General features: G+C 41.2%; 1 protein-coding gene across 10 annotated transcripts in view; it reads left to right on the top strand.

The window, feature by feature from the left end:
* Nucleotides 1–1,407: 1,407 nt before the first annotated feature.
* osbpl9 (oxysterol binding protein-like 9) overlaps nucleotides 1,408–21,589 on the top strand; it is a 35,308-nt gene continuing 15,126 nt past the window's right edge. For 5 of the 10 annotated variants that reach the window (XM_034582121.1, XM_034582119.1, XM_034582120.1 and 2 more), the window contains exons 1-6: nucleotides 1,408–1,561; nucleotides 3,614–3,664; nucleotides 7,241–7,319; nucleotides 15,759–15,835; nucleotides 20,088–20,183; nucleotides 20,697–20,744. In XM_034582121.1, coding sequence (XP_034438012.1) covers nucleotides 1,451–1,561; nucleotides 3,614–3,664; nucleotides 7,241–7,319; nucleotides 15,759–15,835; nucleotides 20,088–20,183; nucleotides 20,697–20,744 — 462 coding nt within the window. In that variant the 5' untranslated portion in view covers nucleotides 1,408–1,450. Of the gene's footprint in view, nucleotides 1,562–3,613; nucleotides 3,665–7,240; nucleotides 7,320–15,758; nucleotides 15,836–17,318; nucleotides 17,737–17,982; nucleotides 18,181–18,893; nucleotides 19,073–20,087; nucleotides 20,184–20,696; nucleotides 20,745–21,589 lie in introns of those variants that run through there. The other 5 variants (XM_034582124.1, XM_034582123.1, XR_004613553.1 and 2 more) reach the window with 4 other exon arrangements.

Raw genomic sequence — 21,589 nt, 5'->3', positions numbered from 1 at the left:
CCTTAAACAGTTTTATTAATTTCAGATGAATATTCAGGATTTTAATTTGTGTTTAGACTGTTGCACGTTATCATCTTTAGCCTCACAATTTGTAGGGTTCATTATGTTTGAGGAGTCGACACAACGCTTACAAGTCTTAAATTAATTAGAGCTGTCTTTAAAATCATACATAAAATAAATGGACATTGTAAATGTTATCGGAAACAAATGACGTATGAGATGTAATATGTAAACTGCATGAATCAATCAAAAGCCTTTTTAAAAAATGATCTTTGAATGTACTGTGTAAATTGTGTACCGCAATGCAAAAATAACAATTTGAGTTTTAATATTTCACCCATTGTAGTTTCACTAAGCAAACAGTGATGTTCATGTGAAGTTAAATATGATGAAAAAGACAGTTTCACTGACTTCAAGTTGGCAATTGGTGCAAAGCCAGAAGGTTTTCTGCTCAGAAAACCAAGAAAATAGCAAATAACATTTAGCAAATAACGAATAAAATACAAACGAGAACCTAAAATTAAATTTTTCAAATGTAATCATCAAATCAGTTTTTTGCTACGTTCAACTAATCCACTAAAAAAAAATGTCTACCTCTTTAAGTCTTTTAATGGGACATAGGAGTATTACGGCTTGAGTGTTTTGAACATTTTTATGCAAACCCTCAGCTTACAATATGTTTGAAAATACATGCTACTTCATAATGGAAGGGGTGGATGACTGTAGCTCATACATGTTGGTAAATATAAGTAGTACATTTTCACAAGTACTCTACTTATATAAATGTGAAGTACTTGTACTTGAATATTTAAATGTCATGCTATTAAGTACTACATTGGAGGGGAATATTGTACTTTTTATAAGAAATACATGCAAAACATTGGTAATACAACATGATGAGTTCTCATAGATTGCATGACCACGGTGTAAATAATAAATTTATTTTTCAAGCACTTATGTAAACAAGGAGACAAAGTGCTTCACAAAATCCATGGCAAAAAAATGAATGAACTAAAATAAAAACTATTCCATTCTGAACCATTTTAAGGCTCTGAGTCATAACATTATAAGGTCAAGACCTTAAAATCTATAGAGAAACAGTTCTCATGAAGTATATGAACTATAAACACCCTGACCAGCTACAACATGAAAGTGGCGCTTGTTTATGCATCACTAAAGAGGATGTATTTGCATCATAGTATAAGACTGGGGAGTATTTTTAATTGTACTACATTTTTTATTTCAGTGGAACTTTGAAAGCGGGGGTTTCACCTTGTGTTTAACTGAGGTGATGATACTTTAACTGAAGAAAACCGCCCTGATGATAGTCTGCTGTACTCAGAGTCCTCTTCATCACCAGCACCATCCTCTCCCTCGGCAGCTTCGCGGCCGTGACGCCGGCCCACTGACACCATATCCGACTCCTCCCCGGCCGTAGCCTGTTGTAAAGATGGCGTCCATCATGGAGGGGCCGCTAAGCAAGTGGACTAACGTCATGAAAGGCTGGCAGTACCGCTGGTTCGTGCTGGACTACAACGCCGGTTTGCTGTCCTACTACACGGTACGTTGGTCCCCGGGGTTTGTGCCCGCCGGAGAGGTCCGCTCCCCGGGCTACAGGCGGTTAAACGTGCCGCTGCCCGTCGGGAGCGGGGCCTTGTGTTTGTCAGGACTCTCAGCTGGCTCACAGAGGAGGGTCTCCCCTCTGACAGACCCCACGGTCGACCAATAGCGTCGCTCCTCTCGCAACAAGCGGCCAATCAACGCTCGCCGTCTTCGCCCTACTTCCGCGTGATGCAGCTAGCACCGCGAAGCTAAAAGCAGAGATGAGCTAACGCGTCCAAACGTCGCTGTGAATGTTTCTCCGCGTTAAGGTGAGACAAGGTTGTGATTCTTCATGTCGGCGAGGCCACACTCGTCCCCGGTGAGTTGGTGACAAGGTGACAAGCGGACACCAGCTGGACTGTTAGCCGAGGAGCTAACGAGACATCGCAGGAGGAAGCCCGTGTTAGTTTGGTGTTTGGCTCACTGCGGACGACAAGCTGTCATTGACACCAGAAGTAAACAAAGAAGCTGAGTTTACTGAGTCGTCGGGACATTTTCTAATCGTTCGTTTACATGTGATGTGATCAGGAGCTGCTCAGTGACTCCGTTGTCTCAAACTGTCAATAACTAGTCCAGATAGACGCCTGAGCCCTGACTGAAGTAACACTGGGTCTGAATGTCAGATGAGAGGATAACTGTGGCTCAACACTCACAGGGATGTGTAGGTTATCAAGGAGAAGCAGAGTCTATCAACAGTTTGATACAGTCTCCGATTTAGAGCTGAAACTACAAGTTGGTAAAAGTATTGACAGGAAATGACCAACTATTTTTAGTAGTTGAGCACATGTTGGAATCATTGTCTGTTTGCAGCTTCTCTGTTAAAGACTTTATATTGACAACATGTTGTCAATATACAGTTAAATTTGCCAAATGTTTGCTGAGCAACTTGAGTGAAGGGTCACCACACTTTATTCAAGTCTGTTTCCCAACAAATAATATTTAATTCTGTAGAGAAATGTGCATGTTATGTAAATATTTATAATATTTATTTTATGATATGGCCCATTTTATTCTATCTTATATTTTCATGTGTTCTCTTGTCTATCTCATTCTGAATATCTGCTGTAAAAAGTGAATATCCCCAACATGGGATAAATACCATATCTCATCTTATCTTATTTATAGAAAGCTCATAATAACTAAACTAAACATAACTGAGAGGGGCGTGTTTGAGTTTTAAATAAAGCAAATCAGAAGTCATATTCCGTTATTGGATATTGTGTATGGAAACATTAACCATTTCCTTACAGTTTGAAGACAAAATGATCAGTAGAGGAAAAAATCGATTAATTGACAATGAAAATAAGATGAATCCCTAATCCAAAGTACAAGAAAATGTATATAAATGTTCAATTGAGTCAGTTGAGTCTGAATTTGTCACCTCTCTCACTTCTGCATCCAGTTAAAGGTTTTTAACTCATAACCCTTTATTTACAATGATTTTTCAAAACTTCTACATTCAAATATAAGTCGAGAGGGAAAAGTATTCTCTGTTAACTTTTAACTTTTCCAACTAAAAGTGGGGGAACTTAAAGAATATAGTTGGATCACATGGAGAGCCCTCAATACAGGACAAACTGACTATATGTACAGTGGATTATTTGCAGTGAGCCTTGTACATAATATGGAGCTGGTTTGTTATAATATCTACAAGCTGATTTATGTTAAATGTTCATAGCTTAACTTAAAAGCAGCTTCTTCCCACAGATGTGCTCAGTATCTTTGACACTTTTCTATAGCAGACATGTTGACTTGTCACAGCAGAAATAGCACGATGGCTCTGTTCCTTTCAGGTTTCCTGCTGAGGCAGTTTAAGTGACCTTGAGACACAACACCAGCACTTTCAGACTGAAGCAGCTTAATGGAAACTACTCAGATTCTTTTCTATGACGTGTCAAAACATCTTCTGCCAAAAATGCCTGTTTAAATAATTTCCTTGTTCACCGTCCAGTATAAGTAAAGTATGTATACTGACCATTAATCCCTTATCTGTTCTGTTTTGTGTTTACAGTCAAAGGACAAGATGATGCGAGGATCCAGAAGAGGCTGTGTGCGACTCAGGGTAAGATTCTCAGGCTCAAGGCCGCCCTGACCCTTGACTTTGATTCATGAGACGAATACTCTGCATGCTGGGCTTTGTTGCTTTTTCCGCTTTGCTAGATATTTCCCACATGTTTCAGACAATCGTAGTCCTGCGTGTAGTTCAACACCCCCCATTTATGACTTTCTGTCAAGATTTGCTTTCTCAATGAAATCCCTATGAACTAAAAACACTGTGGTGCAACCTCCAGTATATTTGCTGGAAGACATAAACTTTGCACCTGCCTTATTTGAACAGTTGCTGCAGCTCCATTGCTTCACTGGTTTAGGATTCCCAGTGCAGTTGTCTTTGCAATATGTTTTCAGTACTGAGTAATGTCCACTAGGTGGCAGCAGTCGTCCTACCTGTCAGATCAGATTCCTAATGCAGGATAGTTTTTAATCAACCTCTCCGACATTATTACTGAAAGAAGAAACTCAGATTTCTTGAAAACGTAGTGTGTTGTATTTGTCCATAGAAAAGCCACCACAGGGCTGGATCTAAAGTGTAGGAGCAGTGGAAGACACGTGTGGCTTGACCTCTTTTCTTACACAATCCCACAAATAACTCTAATTGAAACAGCAAGGCCAATCCCTGTGTTTCTGCCGTACACTAAAGACAGTTGGGTTTGAGTTCAAAAGATGAGCATGAGACAACATTTTAGAGTTTTAGTTTTGGATACAAAAAGTGCAATGTCTCTGACGCATCTGGGTGTAAATACCAGGAAATCAAAGCTGAAATTCTAAACTCTTCTCTTCTGTTATTATCAATTGTTAGTAGACTGTAACACAGTCAGGATGTCATCACTCTTTCCTTATTGAGGCAGTTGTGAGGTGAGTTAAGCCCTTTTCAGACACGACCTGTGGGTAAAGTCCGGAGAATTGGGTCTGGAGTTTACCAAGAGTTTGCCTCTAACACATGCACAACACAGAGGTTCACAACAGCAGCAAATCCTCTGCATTATTCAGGCGAGAGGTGGAGTAGCCGGGTGCAGCAGACAGAGGTAGGAAGTGACCTATTAACTCCACTGCGTACATCACGTGATTTTCTTAACACAGAGGCGTCGGCTCTTATCACCACAAACTCTGTAGACACCTTCGTTGGTGTCTTCTACGTGTATGACACAGACATATTTGTTTTCTTTTGGTTTCTCAAGATAAAATACGGACTATCTGGGGAGTTCAGTGCATGTCTGAAAGCAGCTTCAGTGTGTTCTTCTTCCTTCTGCTTTGTACACTGTAGAGCCTCACTTGTTCCTCTCTACTCCTTCAGCCTGTAGATGTCACTCAGCAGTGAATATATTCATTCATTCGTCATTTAACATTCAAGTGGAAGGGAAAAGGGTCGTAGACATTTTGACTCCACTTTAGTTGCCTGTTAAAAGAGTGTATTTGTACACCATATAATCTTTTTTTAACTGTGCGTGGTTGTTTGACATCATTGATGCAGCCGTTCTTTTGAATATGTGAGTGCCTTTATTCAAAATCCCTCAATGGCCACAATTAGACAGGGTACATGCATGTGTTTTGATGTGTTAATCCATGAAAAGAGTCTTAACACATCCAGCCTCTCCCTTTTTACATGCATGTGAATTGGCATCTAAGATGTCATTTGTGCTTATGGTGCATGACATGAGTTCCTCATGAGTTTTAACAGAAGCAGAGGTGAAAGCCACATTTTCTACCATCAAAACCTGTTTCAGGACAAAATGCATTGTTGTCTCAACCTGTTCTCACTGCAGAGAGGAAGTAGCTCCTGAAACCACCTGAATAGAGGATCCAGCATTAACAGTCAGAGGTCAGAGGTTTCAGTAAGGGATGGATTATTGTGATACATAAGACTGCATTCCAGTCAAGTGATGAGATGCATCATGGAAAATTAAGAATAATAAATTGTTAAACTTATAAACCTTTTGCCAATTTAAAGGAATAAATAACATTGTCGTGGTCTGTTTTTCAAGAAGCTGACTGTCAGTTTCAGTTTCCTACGAAGTCTTTTTCCCACAGGCTCTGTGGCCCTGCTTAACCAGGCGTGCTTGGTCTTGTTTGAAATAACACTGTAGCCATAACCTCTAATGTAATGTCATGCTGTTTGTCCTTGGATTCATTTCCAAGTGCCACAAGGTAACTGAGGTTTGTCCCTTCTCACATGTCTAAGCTCTGTCATCAATCATTACATGACAATAGTTTTTGTTGACCATCTGTCAGGAAATGATGACCTTTCATGTAATTTATGAGGCCATGCTTTGTAGTCAGTGAAAATAATCTTTGAGGTCCTTTTAGGCACAGTAAGGAAAACAGTTGGTCGTATTAGTAGTTTAAACACTGAATGGCATCAAGATGGCACGGTTTTCCATCAGAACAATATATCTTTTTTATAAAATACACCTGTACTTGCAGTTTCATATACTCTATACCTTGTTGAAACAGAATTTAAAAAGTTAGACCTTCTCCAGTTTTCTCGGGTGCCTCTAGTGCCTGTTTCTAAGAATTTTGAATATATTTTCGAGAAAAAATACCAAGGATGTGAGTTTTGTTCTCGCTCCTGAGTGTCTTGTCTTAGTGCCTCTCTTGCCGTGCAAACAATGTGTCACACCCGCTAACATTAGCTTAGAAATGGAATCCAGTAAATTGAACCCGACCAATTTATTTGCCTTTCACAATTCTTTATGAAGTTAGTGTTTTGGGTCTCATTCACACATGAATTATAATTTAGTTACTCATTCATTTTCCCTCTCTTAACTTTAAACTAGCTTGTCTCTAATAGAATGGGCTCTCTTGTAAGATAAGTTATAACACACTAGTTCATTTCTGAGGTTATGGTGTTATTAATTAGATGAGCCTCATTACTACAACACATCACAAGATACTAACATCAGAGCTCTTGTTGACTTTAGGTAACTGTCTATTCTTGTGGACTTTCGTTAGAACAGCAGAGGCCACATCCGGCTTGTTATGATTGCGTCAGAAATCTATTCTCTAAACCAATAAGATGTAATAACATCTTAATAACAAAGCGGCATTAATGGAGAATTATTTTGGTGGACTCCACAGTGGTGAATATAATTTATAATATGTATAATTATTCATAGGTTTGTTTTTACAAGGAAGCTCTTGAGTCACACGCCCTGTTTCTATTGCTAGGAGCTAATGCCCCAGCTAGCCAGCAGGCCATGGATGCAGTTGGCTGCTCGCTGCCCGTCCCCTGTGTCTGTTCCTCTCCACCCTTCCCTGCCTTTCTCCTCCTTCGCTCTCCCATATCCCACCTCCACCTCCCCTCCCTTCTCTGCCATACTCCAAAAGGTTCACGTGCGTGTGTGTGTGAAAGGAAACAGTGGTCATGAGAAAGAGATTAGGCAAAAATGAGATGGAGCTTTTAAAGGAGAGAGTGAGGTGCTGAGATGAATCAAGGGTATTTCACAAACGAGACTCGATCAGGGGGCTGCAGGAACATATGAAGGGTATGAGGAAAGAAATGGAAAGTAGAGAATGACGTGTCCCACTGTCTCTGTCTCTCTCTCTCTCTCTCTCTCTCCTTCTCTCTCCCTTTCTCTCCCAGGGAGCTGTGATCGGCATCGATGACGAGGACGACAGCACATTCACCATCACTGTGGACCAGAAGACTTTCCATTTCCAAGGTGAGCTGCCCCGCTTTTAATTTTCTCTTCTCTTTTTTGCCTCTCCCCTCTCTCTACTCTTTTCTTTCCATCACTGGCTTGCTCTCTCTGTGATCTCTCCCCGTCCATCCCTGCTGTCCATTTGCTCTCTCACTTTCTCTCTCTCTCTCATGCCTCTTTCCCTCCCCGCCTTTTAAAGACTTGGATTGGTCTGCTCTAATGCCAGGAAACACATGCACACAGGCATCCATACAATGTCAAAGTATGCCACTCGCATTCAGGTCTTTTCTCCCCTCCTGTGGAACCCCTCCAAGCGCCGTGAAGTTGGACTGATGCGTCTTTTCGTTAGATAAACAAGATCCGCTCAACTGCAAGCTAGACAGATTCCTCTGGAACACAACAAGCAAGTAAGGCTTTTTTTCCCCTTCGCTTGACTGTGGCTGAGGAGGAAGATTGCTGCTTGTGTGCAGCTGAGCCTCTGGGAGTAATAAGGGAATACTGCTGAGCTGGAAGCTGAGCTCCGGTCTCTTCGTGTTGCTGCCGCTGTTCGCCCTTCGGTGCGCTGCCGCCACCGCTCGCTCTAACAACCAGTCGTTCCATAGGGACAGGATTGACTCCCAGCTACAGGATCTGCGCCCCCCCCTCCCGTCCTGCCGACCCTTGCCTTCTTTTTGTCAGGGAGCTGTCCAGTCCAGTGCCCCACAGACATCCTTTTTTTGCTCTATCACGCCACCAGGTCTTTAACAAACCTCCTCCACATATCCTCCATCTCTGTCCTCCCATCTGTCCATTTGTATCCGTTTTGACATCACCAAACCCCCTCACACATCACCACCAGCACCCATCACCTTCTTGTTGAGGGTCACCAGCCACAGTCCATGGGCTCCCCTCCCCTCACACTTCCTCCATGCCCTCTCCCATGTCTGTGTTCCGAAGCTGTATGCTGTGGTTCTACAAACGCAAGGGTAAGGAGAAACCATGCACGTCTCATGGTCCACATGCATGCCAGTGCAGAGCGAAAGGATCGAGAGCAGGCGTTGTTTGTTTGTCTTCTGGGATGTACAGTCAGGGTGGAACAGAATGCTTCGTAACATTCGGCTGAATTGGTTTGTGATGGAGGTTCAAGGACAGTTCAGAGCCGTGCGAATGCAAACAGTTTAGTAGCCTTCAGGTAGTCGTGAAGTATTAGGGAGGGAAGAGTGTGATCAGTGTCCCATATTAGTCTTATATTAGTTTGTACAGACTGTATTATTTTAGAAAAGGATATGTGCTCTGACTGTTTGTTCTGCTTTACACGTGCTTTAGCTAAACAATGATGTAATGTCTTTTTTTCCCTCAGGAAGGTCATAGTTTGTACCTGTAATTTGCTGATGTTGCGCTGGTTGAACGTTATCTAAATTAGCTGAGTCTGAGAGACTTCTACGTGAGTGAGAGAGCAGGATAACATCAGCAAAGTATGCTAATGCTATTCTGATCAGAGTCCAAATTTGAAAGCATTATTTAAATCTGTCAAAGAGGGAATTAATTTCTGGCAGGATGTTTCCTAACGAGACAACACAGACACCAAAGACAATACAACACGTGTTTAAACTATTACCCAATAAAATTAGAATTAGAAAACACATCATTTTTTTTACCCAAAGACACGTAATTGCTAAGTGCTATTTTTTTTATCAGTTAAAGCAGCATATCCAGACACATCTGCTCTTCAGATATCCCCACAGGACAAACAGGCAACACATTAACACTAGCTGTATGCTGAACATGAGATTCTGGATACATCAGCAGATTGCTTGGACATCAAGAGATGCACAGGATGTTGGGCAGGAGGACATTTCTCTGTTGTTGTAAAATGATCCTGATCTAAGCATGTTATGCAGTCAGTGTCCAATTCACGGCAACGTCTGAATGTGTCTGTTTACACACACACACAAAGGTCATGGTAAAACAGGCCTTCGAGTGAAAGAATTTGAACTGCAATTTTCTCATCCTTCCATAACTCCCATCTGACAATGCAACTGTGTTTGTCTGCTTGTCAGAAGTTTGGTTTGGTTGTGCGTGAGTAGACTGCTCACGAGTTACTGTAGTGAATAGTTTTCTCTCATTCCTCATTCTTCAGACTTCAGTCTATTCAAGCTCATTGTCTGTGATTCTTGGCAGTTTGACGGATTTTCTTCCTGGTTTATTTCTGCAGTAAAGACGTCAGAAGACGTTAAGTCATGTCCACTCTTTGTGAATTTATCTCCTGTCACAGTAGAATATGTTGGAGCAGCCTTCAGAAACTGCTGCTGATTAACTCTGAAAGACTTACTATAAACAGACTTGCGAGCCCAGCAACATTGCGGCTACAAATAACCCATAATGCAACACTGACCACACTTAGACTGGTACTCTCCATTCAAAACAAAGAATCTGTTGTAATGAAGGAACAGCTGTCTGATAGTCTAGTCCCACATGCATATTTTTTTATATTCGGGCCAATTGGTATCCTTCCTCTCCAGATCAATGAGAACTCGCAGCATAGTACTGTGCCTATGCCTTATTATGGTATAGAAAACTCTTTGCTGCTTTATGTGTGGGCTGGGGCATGTTCAAGATTTGGATTGTGGGGCTGGCTGAGCATCACTGCCAAGACTAAGAGGGGTTAAAGAAAAAAGGCACAGTGGATGAACTGATAATTTACCAGTGTTTTAAGTTTTAGGGACCAAAACCTCTGCTGATGCACATAATTATCAATGTTAGCTTGTGTCATGGTATAAAAAATGATCTTCTTGACACTTGTTCTTTGCGGGACATGTTGATGTGTAGTTCTGAGTCGACTTCCCACTGTGCTCGCCTGGAGTGCAGCTCTGTGCTGTCTTTCTATTTAGAGAAGCATTCATTATTTATCAGACCCTCTTCCCCCGGCAGTGCATCAGAGTTGTTTGAGAGCCCTTCAGCTTCCCCTTTTCCTCTCCCCCCCTCTCTGCTCTCACTCACCCCCTCTTATCTACAGTATCTATCAATCTCTTGTCTTCTCCTTCTTTGTCAGTCTGCCCAGTCCAGGATCAAAGACCCCCCCATGCTCTCTTCCTAGTCTCCTCGCTCCAGGGTCCTTCCTTACCTCTGAATAACTGTGTTCTTCTAGGGGCTGAAATCCGCACCTGTATATTTATAAAAACGTTGCCAGGTGCAGATCCCACATCCAAAGCAATAAGATGTGCTCATTTTCCTTTTTTGCCACAAAGTTGGAGATAAAACAGAGTTTGAATGAAAAAAGGTTTTAACAGATACTTACTTTTCCCACCAATGCATCATGACTTCATTGACCTCAGATTATATTCATATTAAAATGTTCTTATCAGTGCATTTGGGTAACTACAAGGCCACAGTATTGACAGGTAGTTGTTCAGAGCATCAGACCTTCGGACCTCCCACCGGAGCATGTATTGCAATATTTCATCAGCTTGTCTGACGATGGCAGGAACAAGAGGGAAGGAATGAATAATTGACAGAGAAGCCTTTTGGAGAAGGTAGAAGCATCGCTATGGGGAGAGGCTGAGTGTCGTAAAGGGAAAACTCAGAGATGGATACCTCGAGGAGAACACCACTGGTGCTTTTAGGTTAATTTGTTACTTTATCTGGACACAGCATTTGTCTGTGGGTGTGTGTGGTAACTGTACTGTTGGGATCTCTTTTTGTTTACTTGAATATTATAATAGGTTATGCAGTCTAGGGGACTATAACTACTTAATTAACTTATTTATTTATTCTTAGTTCCCTTAATCAAGCTGACATCCAATACAATCTGCCAGATGTCAGGCATTCATAGTCGACGGAGTATCAGCACACTGGACCGACACTGAAATTACATGTGGATATAAGCTGAAGACAGCAATATGTTGGCAGTATAGTTGTATATATTTCATTAAAAACACTGGCAGGTCATACTCTGTATCTAAAACATGCATCATTATATCAATTGCCAAGTGATCCACTGCTTTGGATGGCATAATATCCTTTGCCAGATAGAACATGAAGGCATCAGTCACCTCGTATCATAATTTGCTGCATTTATTGGATTTTTCCACTGCTCTAATGCATCAGTCGGTGAGACCTGTTCATGTTTCAGGGACTCGTGAGATACAGACGAGTTTTCCTGACCTGAGTTAAACACTTGTTTCTTCAGATGCTTCCTTTTCAAAGTGGATGAATAGATTCACCCACTGTTGCCTAACAAGGTACACAGAAAAGATTGTTCTGAGTAATATTAGACTGTGCATCACCAAACCTGAACTAATGAGTACTTTTTTGGCACCAGTTCCTCATCTGTTGTTTTTCAAATGTGTCACACATGATAGAAAACACAGAAAAAGTCAAAATATCCCAGATATGAATGCTGCCATCCTGCACCGATGACATTGAAGTCAGAGTCTGTGGCAGTAGCAATCGAGGGATGGAGCCACTGTATCGTGGTCTCACCAATACACACGCTCGACCAATCCTGAGTCGGTCTCAGCTGTTAATGAAGTTTCACCCAGTTTTAATAGCATCAAATAAGTTAAAACCAAGCTACATCAGTGTGATTAAAAACTACCTAAAATGACTAAAACCGAGTAAAATGTATTTGACTTCTACTTTGACTTTTTTGTTTGGTCCATGTCCAATCCACCAACATGGAGGAGGCAGGGTTCATGACCTTTACTGCTGCCAGCCACTAAGGGGCATCAAGGCGCATAGAAATACAGCATAGCTATCTAATAGGCTATCATTCTGTTGGTTTGTTAATGTAGCCTGAATATAATTGTCATTAAATGTCCCGCCCGTAGGTAGGACACTTAAAAGTTGGCCTGTGAGACTGTTGCACTCAGACAGGGTTGAAAAGTCGTCATTTGTTGTTAACGTCAGCTTTGTGCAGTAGTAAAGGAAATCGTTTTTACTTGGTGACTTTTGGACTTTTGTCCCTTTTTGTTCCTCTTTCCCATTAAATTTCATAATAGCTGCTAAACAGCATGTAACAACCCTTTAACCCCTTTTCACAATAAAGGACTAATCTCCATTTCTTATCTGTCCACAAAGAAAATGATTGAAAGACAGAGTATTCTAGATACAACCAACATTCTCTATTGCTCCAGGGTCTTTTATATATCTCTATTATTGGATAGCAGGACTACTGTTATACATCCCCCTCCCCTTCAAGACAAGCACTACTACTACTAGTGCAAGTATCTCCTCTTCACTCCCCCCTTCAGGCTCCACATTATTGATGACAAATCAAGGGTAGGTGGCCCTAACCTCTCGAATGCTCTTTTTTTTTTTAAAGGTGCTTACGAATAAAATGTATTATTATTATAACTAATAGTAGTGGTGAATCTGTCCAACGTGCTGTCAAAATGATGAAGTAAATAACTTGTTTGGTTTTCTACCTTTTATGGTGAACTGCATAATGCTCTGTTTTGTAAGATATTATAAAAGATATTCATTTTGTATTATATGTTGCACAAAGACAGAGTAAGCTGTTATAGGAAGTTTATAAACTAGCCAGTTATCTGGAGAAAGCCTGGGAGAAGAGATGTGTCTTCTCCTTTTCTTCCCCCCCCCCACATGTTTTCTATATGTTGCACTAGAAGAAGATGTATGTGTTTGTAAATTAGGGGTGTCTTGTAATCCAGGAAGGGATGGGCCAAATACCCTAGTACAGAAATAAAGAAATACATGTATGTATGAGGTTAATGTTCCAGGTTAACATACTGATTGTTTGCATGTTTAGATGCAGTTTCACAGTTGAGGTTCTTGTCAGATGACAGCCACAGACACACTGTCCTCCCATGTGATCTGCCCACTGACTCACACCTACCTGGGATAGTAAACTGTGTGGTATAGTTGAGCCACAGACGAGGACAAAGATTTGTTTTAAGTTGAATGGCCCTGCAACCACTGCCTCTCTTCTGTCATGAACCGAGCTAAACAACATTAGCCACAGTAATCTGTTCCTGTGGAGAGTCTGGCTGAGGGGGAACGTGAGAGGGCAGTGAGGCGCTGTCTGAGTGGATTGGCCTGAACCTCGGCCGCCTTTTAATGTCTTTAAAAGCTTTTCTGCCGTGGCAGTGCTCAGCCTCTCTGCTAGCACAGCCATTCATCTGCTGCACACTCTTGTTTCCAGCTCAATGAAAAATGACTCCTTCACAGGATATAGTTTGGCAGGTAATACAGGGGCATATATCTTATTAAGTTCTTTTTTCACAGCTTTTAGAGCTATAGTTTTTTGTCTGTGGTGGCCTCCCTCCACACGCACAGTAAAGCAGATGTAAAGCCACCTGTCACATGAACTGAAAACCTTTTAATGCTTGAAAATATAGTGTGAGCCCACTTCTTTCTGTTCCATGTCATGGCACAGGACAAAATATTGTGTCCATGATCGCCACTGGCACCATTGTGTGTTGCACATGCTGGGGCCTATAATGAATCACTGTTTAATGTCACTGGCAGTGTGTTTGTTCTCTGTCTTTGCTTTGAGGCTGCAGCCTCGCCCTGCTCCATTTCATTAAGTTTAAAACCATACGCTCTTTCCAAAGGTTGAAATTTCTTCCATTCATACACATTCTTTCTGCTTAATGTATTTTCTATTCAGCAGCTTATTGGAGGGAGGGCTTGAATATATGTCATGCAATCACCATCTATTCTGTCACAGACTTTTCCCCCCAAAAATCTCTCTAGAGTTTCTCTTTTGGTACTTTGTTCACTCACCAAAAATTGTAGTGCTTGTTCAGTTTGTGTAATAAATCAAATACTACCTGTAATAAATTACTTAAAAAGTATGGTTAGTTGATGCCTTATCTCTTATCTTTTTCTGAATTAATTGTATAATTTAATCTATCAAATTTACTTCTCCTCGCCTTGTGACTTCCTGACTAGATTATTGTCTTTCATTATTATCAGACTGCCAAAACAAGTCTCTAAAGATTCCGTAGTTGATTCAAAATGCTGCAGCATGAGCACTGACAGGATGTAGGAAAGAAGATGTGTTAATCTCGGGCCATGTATAGTCTAGAATTGAATTTAAAATCCTCCTCCTCACATCCTAAACGGTTCTACACCATCATATCTTAAAGAGCTCATATCCCACTCGAACACTGTGTTGCCCGATTGCAGGTTTCCATGTGGTTCTAATCTCTCCTTCCTGTTTGTGTCCAGGTCGGCAGACACCCTCTCTACCTCAGGCTTAGTACTTTCCTTTTTGATAAGGACTGTAGTTATGGTTGTCTGAGGCTTGACTTGAACCTTCCTCTTGCTATAGGCTTTATATGCTGGACTTCCCATGATGCACTCCTTCTGTCTCTCCATCTTTACTCATTCATATCCTATTAATGCATGTTATTGAGTTAGTTTGTTCTCACTCTCTCATAGTTTTGTGCTTTGTCTGAATTTGTGGTTTCAAACCATCCACCGCCTCCATGATCTTGCTCAACACCTACTGCTACTACTATTATTAATGTTATTAGTTATTATCTTGTTATTAGTTTCAATTATATTATTTTGCTATAGTCTTATTAATCTCAGGAGTATTAATATCATTCTAGTCATTACATATGGGTTATTCTTATTCATGTTTATGTTTATGTGAAAGTTGCATTGTGCTAATTGACTTTATTTAGATTTGTTCATGCACACTAGCCCAGTTAAATAATTGCATTAACAAACTTTATTCATAAATTTAAAGGAATAAATCTACATTCAACATTTTGGGCATCTCACTTATTTGCTGTTTTGATGAGTGTTGCATGAGAAGATTGATAATTCACTGTATCATAAATATGAAGCCACAACTAGGAGAAGGTTAGCTTAGTTTAGTAAAGTGGCTGGAAGCTGGGTAAACAGTAGTAGCCTGGTCTTAACCAGGATAACATACCTGGAGTATTTCAAGGCAGATAATTTAGCACATAACCACAAGAAAACAACAATCTGGCGCTTTTATGTGTTTTTTAAATGAATTTGAATGAAATGTGTGGTTTTTATTACCTAGTAGATTTGTATACCTTTGAGCCAGACCAGCTGTTTCCCTCTGCTTCCAGTCTTTGTGCTAAGCTAAGCTAACCAGCTACTTCATGTTTAATAGGCAAAGATAAGAGTGATGTCAGTCTCGTCACCTGACCTCAGCAAAAAATAAGCAATTAACAGGTATCCCAAAATGTCAAAGTCCTTCTTTAAAGCTCAATTTTTCCACATAAAGATTATGGTTATTTTGTTATGTGTGAAACTGTGAATACAATCAATGATCCATCCCTATTGAGCAGAATTCTAGTATTTTTGATAAAAAGCCAACAATCTCATAGAAGAATGCACTGTTTCCATGTCTGTGTGACCAGTGCTAATGTCACTTCACTGTTGTATCGTGGTGTCATTGGCATGTAGAACATATGTAAAGGCTGCACATGGTGTCTGTGTGGAAAACTAATTAATTTGGTTTGTCTCTGCCCTTAGCCCGAGATGCAGATGAGCGGGAGAAGTGGATCCATGCCTTAGAGGGAACTATCCTTCGTCACACACTCCAACTACGAGTATGTAACTTTATTAGCATGTTTGTGTTTAAGTGTATGTGTTTATGCATATGAGTCTGTGTGTCCAATCCATCCAGTGTATTTATAAGAAAAGTAATTTAGCTGTGGGGCTCAATCAGCAACCGTAGGTGTGGTTTCTATTTATCCTAAGCAAATATGTTCTTGTTTGAGTTACCAGAAGAGGATACTGAAATAGATACTGTGAAGCCTGAGGACTGTGAAACTCTGAAGTGAAGGTAAATGTTACCTTGATATCAAAAGCTTTTAATTGAGGCATTTTTATTGAACCTCTGTTTCCATTCATTTGTAAACCCTGTGAATCATTTACTGTGATCACATCTCTCATTCGATGACATCAGGGTGACTTCGCCTCTCAAGTGTTTTCAGCACCTTGAAGCTGAGTCTCATGCTTGTACCTGATTTTTCTTTGTCTACTGATCAGAGAAGGTGAGTCATTGATGAGTCATGTCAGTGTAAATAGAAATGAAAAGCATCAGAGGGGCAACATCGTTTATACCATATGAGGATGACTGATTGGTGAAATAAGATGTAGATTTTGTCTATTCTTATAAAGTCCATCCATTACGACACTATATGACATAACTTCCTGACTTCATAGTGAAGCTTTATGTTGTGTCTATAGTCTTACAGGATGCAGAGGTACCTGGAAAAATGCATTTATGAACTACGCATGACATCATTTTCTGATTTCATTGTGACCTCTTCAAGACATCACTTATCATGATATCGTTTTTTGGAACGCATGTTTGTTAGGATCTCCTGCTGTGTTCTCACATCGGCTCATTCAGACACTCTGTAGAGATTTTACAAGAAAGTCCGCAGGCTCTCACTCCAACATTTGCGTTCTCACATACAGCCCCTGGATAATGTCTGGAGATCCTCTGGAGTTCAGTGCTTGTCCGAAAGCAGCAAGTCTGATAAAGGAGTCATGATTTTTAGTTTATAAGAAAGGTCATTTAACTGCTGATTTGCCGTCAAAATTTTTGTCCCACTGATGTTTGTCTTTGTTTTTTCATTGTGGGATGTTTATTGAATGTGGGAGTATTGAGTGACTCAGTTAGTTCTCTTGTCTGCCCTCCAGCTGTTTCCATGTCCAACTTTTTTCCCTGCCTACCTTCTCAAAACCTGTCTTTTTTTATTATTCCTTATCATCATTACCTATTTGAAGTTCTTCCCACCCATCTCCTCCATTTCCCCCTCATGACCAGCCTTTTAGTTTTCTCTCCCTTCCTCCCTCCCTCTTTCCTTTTTCTGCTGTCCCTCCCTCTGTGGCAAATCCTTCTGATGTGCTACGTGTGCCTGCTTGCTCACACACACATTGCCTTCGTCAGACGACATGTGACCCAGCAGTAGCCAATCTGAGACCTGCTTGTTGGATCAACCAAACATCTTTCACTGCCACAGCCAATCGGTTTGGGCTGTTAGTGCTTGTCCCTCTGAGCAATTGCGGCTGCTTTGTGTGTTTTCTCCTCTGCCTGCATGAGAGGAAGTGTGCCTTTCCTGCCAGGGGAGGGTCCTGGATTAACACTGCTCTCTCTGCCTCATACCAAACACTCAGCTGATAACTGCTGCCGAAGGATATATTGTAGCCAGGCTGGCTGCCCTCCTAACGCAGTCTGAAGGCTGCTGTGGTTTACATTGGCAGACTGCAGTTGGGGAACAAGAAGGAGGAGATTGTTTTCTCTTTCTCTGTGGGGGTAGGAAGAGAGAGAGAGAACGCTAACTTTTTACCAAAGCTGTTGGTTTTGTTGCCGTAGAGGGAGGAAAAAGAGAAGAAGCAAAGCCGGAGAAAGAGAGACAATCTTTTGTTAGGCAAAATGGCCCAGTGGGAGAGATGCACAAGGTTTTAACGCAGCATGTCCATTGGAGGGAGGCACCCAGTAAGTAAAACACACAAACACCACTGCACCATAGCAAGGAGCTAAACGGCTGCACTGCGCTTCCTGCCGGGGCATCAGCATGTTAAAGTGGGTCACTGTGCATGGAAAGACAAATAGAAATGGAGGGGTGGGGGGGAAGGTGCAGGAGCAGTGTTGTTTGTTGAGTCTGGGGTGGTTGGGTGGGTGAGTCTGTTAGTGTTTACGTGGGAGGGGTTGCACACCGCTCTGAATTATTCCCACTATGTCGCACACTCACCGCACACACACAGGGATCCACAGAGCGTTCAGCGGGAATGAGTGGGAGAGGAGACGTCTGGGAATATTTCAGGAACAGCGGAGCAGTGTGACGTGGTGTTACGGTGGCTGTTTATAAAACCAGCCCCCTGCTTCTGGTTTTCTGCTTCTAAACTTATCGGCTCTGTCTGTACAAACTCTTCTCCTCCAGTAAGTGGAAAACATGAGGCGCTTGGTAATTACTGTTTTGGGGACTCTGTTTTGTTTTTCTGTCCTGGTTTGTTTTCACCGTGTCAGCTTCAAATTCCTGCTTTTATTGTTTTTCGTCTTTAGTGTTTTTTTTACCATATGTTCAAGCCTATGACAGTTGCATACATGAATATTCAAGCAGGTTTTGATTCAGTTCTTTGTTGAGTTGAGTTTTTGCAAATTTACTTTTTTTTGGTGTACTTAATAGATTTATGTTTAAGGGTGTTGGTGTACTACTTTGTAAATATTGTTATGTTGGAGCGGTTGTCCTGATGGTGGTTAATCTTCACTGTACCACTTAAATTTAAAGGAGATAGATGTTCTGTTGCATAGTTGTGTTTTTAACACCTACTTCCCGTATGTTCAAAGGTGCCTGTGTTGCTCTGTGTTGCTTTTGTTTAGGTAAAAATGATCATGATGTAATTCTTCTTGAGAAAGATATCAGTGTTTTTCCAGTGTAATATGAGTAAGGAGCCAGACACCCAATTTGCTGACACATCCATTGTTTTCAGTTTGGATTTTTGCTCAGGCCCTCATGTGGACAGCTACTCCCCGGTCACGCTGATGATGAAAGCACCTTTGATCCTTTTGAGGAAGTCTGACCAGTTACCATCAGACTTCATTGGCGCTGACTTAACTCAGACTTTGTTCTCTAGAAAGCTAGCATGTTTTTCCAGTTTAAACTTTAACAGGTCTCAGGCTGGGACAGCTGTGAACAGCAGTTTGGCTGTTAATGGCTTTTCTTCACGTTCCTGTGAGGTCGTTTTTAGAAGGAGGAAAAGCCCCCTCAAAGTCAGACCACAACAGGACTGTGCGACGCAGCAAGTCCGAAGCAGCGGTAGCATCAGACGTGGTTAGATAAAGAGCCTGATTTATTACCAACACATCTGTTTGATTCTAAACTTTCGGATTTTTCCATGTCAGAGTTACAGCTGTGCAGCAGTAAACGGTGCTGCAAGACATTCGTCATCTGACTGGTTTGGCATCGAGTTTTTATTATGTTGTCACTAGTCCAGAGTGTCCTTTGTCTTTACAGGCCCCAGCTTTATATATGGGCTGATTTTTGAAGGAAGTCTTTTATTGTGTACGTGTGCATTTTCATTTTCCTGCTTTTGGTTTCGTGTCACAGCCGACCAGATTGTTCCGGGTGCTCGAGTGAGCTCAGACAGATAGAGACAGATGCTGGGTCACATCTGCTCTACCAATAGTGGAGTAATTACCTTTTAATGGATATTATGTAACGAAATTGTCTGTGCCCGTGTGTGTGTGTGTGTGTGTGTGTGTGTGTGTGTGTGTGTGTGTGTGTGTGTGTGTGTGTGTGTGTGTGTGTGTGTGTGTGTGTGTGTGTGTGTGTGTGTGTGTGTGTGTGTGTGTGTGTGTGGTTGGAGTATGTGTCCTATTAAGGGGACATAATTAACAAACTATGTGTCTGAGTGAGCCTCAACCCATTCACACACACACACTTCTGTCAGTAGCCAAATCAATTCCAGCCATACGTTTCCTGATGTAGGTTTTGTTGAAGCCTGACATTCGCTGGCCTCCAGTCAGCGGCAGACAGACCTGCTGGCCTTTCATGTCAACAAGGCTTTAAACAATAGTATTCATATCTACAACAGTACAGTACATTGCTGGAAAACTCTCTGAACTCTTGATGTTTCTGTCCGACATTTACAAACAGTTACAAACCGTACCTGACCAGGCGGTGACAGACCCAAGCCTTTTTTCAATCAATGGATGGATTCTATTAATTAATCTATGGATTACATGTAAATATATATGTGTTAATATGTAAATACCAACATGTTGTTTGAAGTGGATGTGGTTACCGCTGCACTGATTCCCAACTGTGTTTGTCTCTTCGTCCACAGGAGGCCGAGACAGGATTCGTTCCGAGTGTTCAAGACTTTGATAAGAAGCTCGCTGAAGCTGATGCCTACCTGCAGATTCTGATTGACCAGTTAAAGGTAGGACTCGATGTGGAAACACCTGTCAATCCTTAGCATTTCATTTGTGATGATTCACATCTTCATAAATATGTCAAATATATAGATCTTTCACCACTCACATTGACGTGTTCGGTTAAAGATCCAGATGTAGTCCATTTGAAAAAAGTCCATGTTCCACGTAAATGGCATCTCTTTCATTTGAAGCTGTGACATGACCTTCCTCCTTATTTTTTGTCCATTCCTGATGGTGTCACTCTTCAACAAAGCAGAATTTATTTAAGATTAAGATTTGTGGTAGTACGGTGATAAAGCACAAAATCATGTATTAAAAGAAGCAGCAGAATGTCGTCTCAGGCAGAAGATGTAAAGGAGTGAGTGCCCTTTCTTGGTGAGAAGAGCTCGCTGCTTTCCGCCACATTATCTGATGCCACGTCCTCTGTACACATTAACCTTCTGATAATCTCGGTGCTCATTTCACCATAGACCCGTCTCAGCTCATATTCCATTCCCCTTCTTTCCTCTCTCACACAGCTGTTTGATGAGAAGATCAAGGACTGCAAAGAGGATGAATCACGCAGAGTGAGTACCAGAAGAGCTGCTCTGTCCTTGTGCCTTGGCTTTCCGGTCCGTGTTCTCGCTGTCATTAGAGCAGTGGCTCACAGCAGGGAAGCGTGCTGACACACAGACCTGGAAAGAAAAGATGATGACGATCATAGCATGCGAATACACACTTTGATATGTGTAGTTTGTCCGTTTAAAGACGTCATATTTTTTTTAAGTAAAAAATGACCACACATTATGACCTGGTTCTCAGCATTTAAATAATTGGGAAACTAACAAAACTGTTTTCTACAAAACATTATAATAGCCTATTTGAGAGAGACCCGCTAAAATATAAAATCATACAAAATATTCGGCTCCACCAAAAATTGTCCTGAACTGACAGACTGGATTCATTGTGTTGTCCATACTTTCTTTCAATCACTTTCTAGTTTCAGCTCTGACACAGCTACCCCATTAGCTATATATGGGACACATTATTAAAATTGTACTGTATTAAAAAGAATTAAGATATGCCAATTAGGAATCGTTGTTAGAACCAGTATTCTGTAATTATAATACTTAAAACCACCGCTTCCTAAAAGTGAGGCCAAAGCAACCTGATGACTGGCTGCAGTGTTGGTCAGAAATCCTCCATGTTAGTGGATGGGACATGAGCCAAACTTAAAAGTCAAAGTACACATCAAATATATGTTTCTCACACATTTCTCTGATTTTGGGTAGTTCTTATTACACTGACGCATTTTAATGAACACATTTCATGAAAGTAAGTTTGGTTTATTTAATGCTATAAAAATGGGGTGAAACAAAACTGAAACAGTACATGTCTTGATGTATTTTGTGAAGCACAACCTTGTTCAGAT

Source organism: Hippoglossus hippoglossus, chromosome 4 (assembly GCF_009819705.1).
Source record: "Hippoglossus hippoglossus isolate fHipHip1 chromosome 4, fHipHip1.pri, whole genome shotgun sequence".
NCBI classification, from domain to species: domain Eukaryota; kingdom Metazoa; phylum Chordata; class Actinopteri; order Pleuronectiformes; family Pleuronectidae; genus Hippoglossus; species Hippoglossus hippoglossus.
The sequence above is the reverse complement of the archived record's forward strand: the minus strand, read 5'-3'. Positions and strand labels throughout refer to the sequence as shown.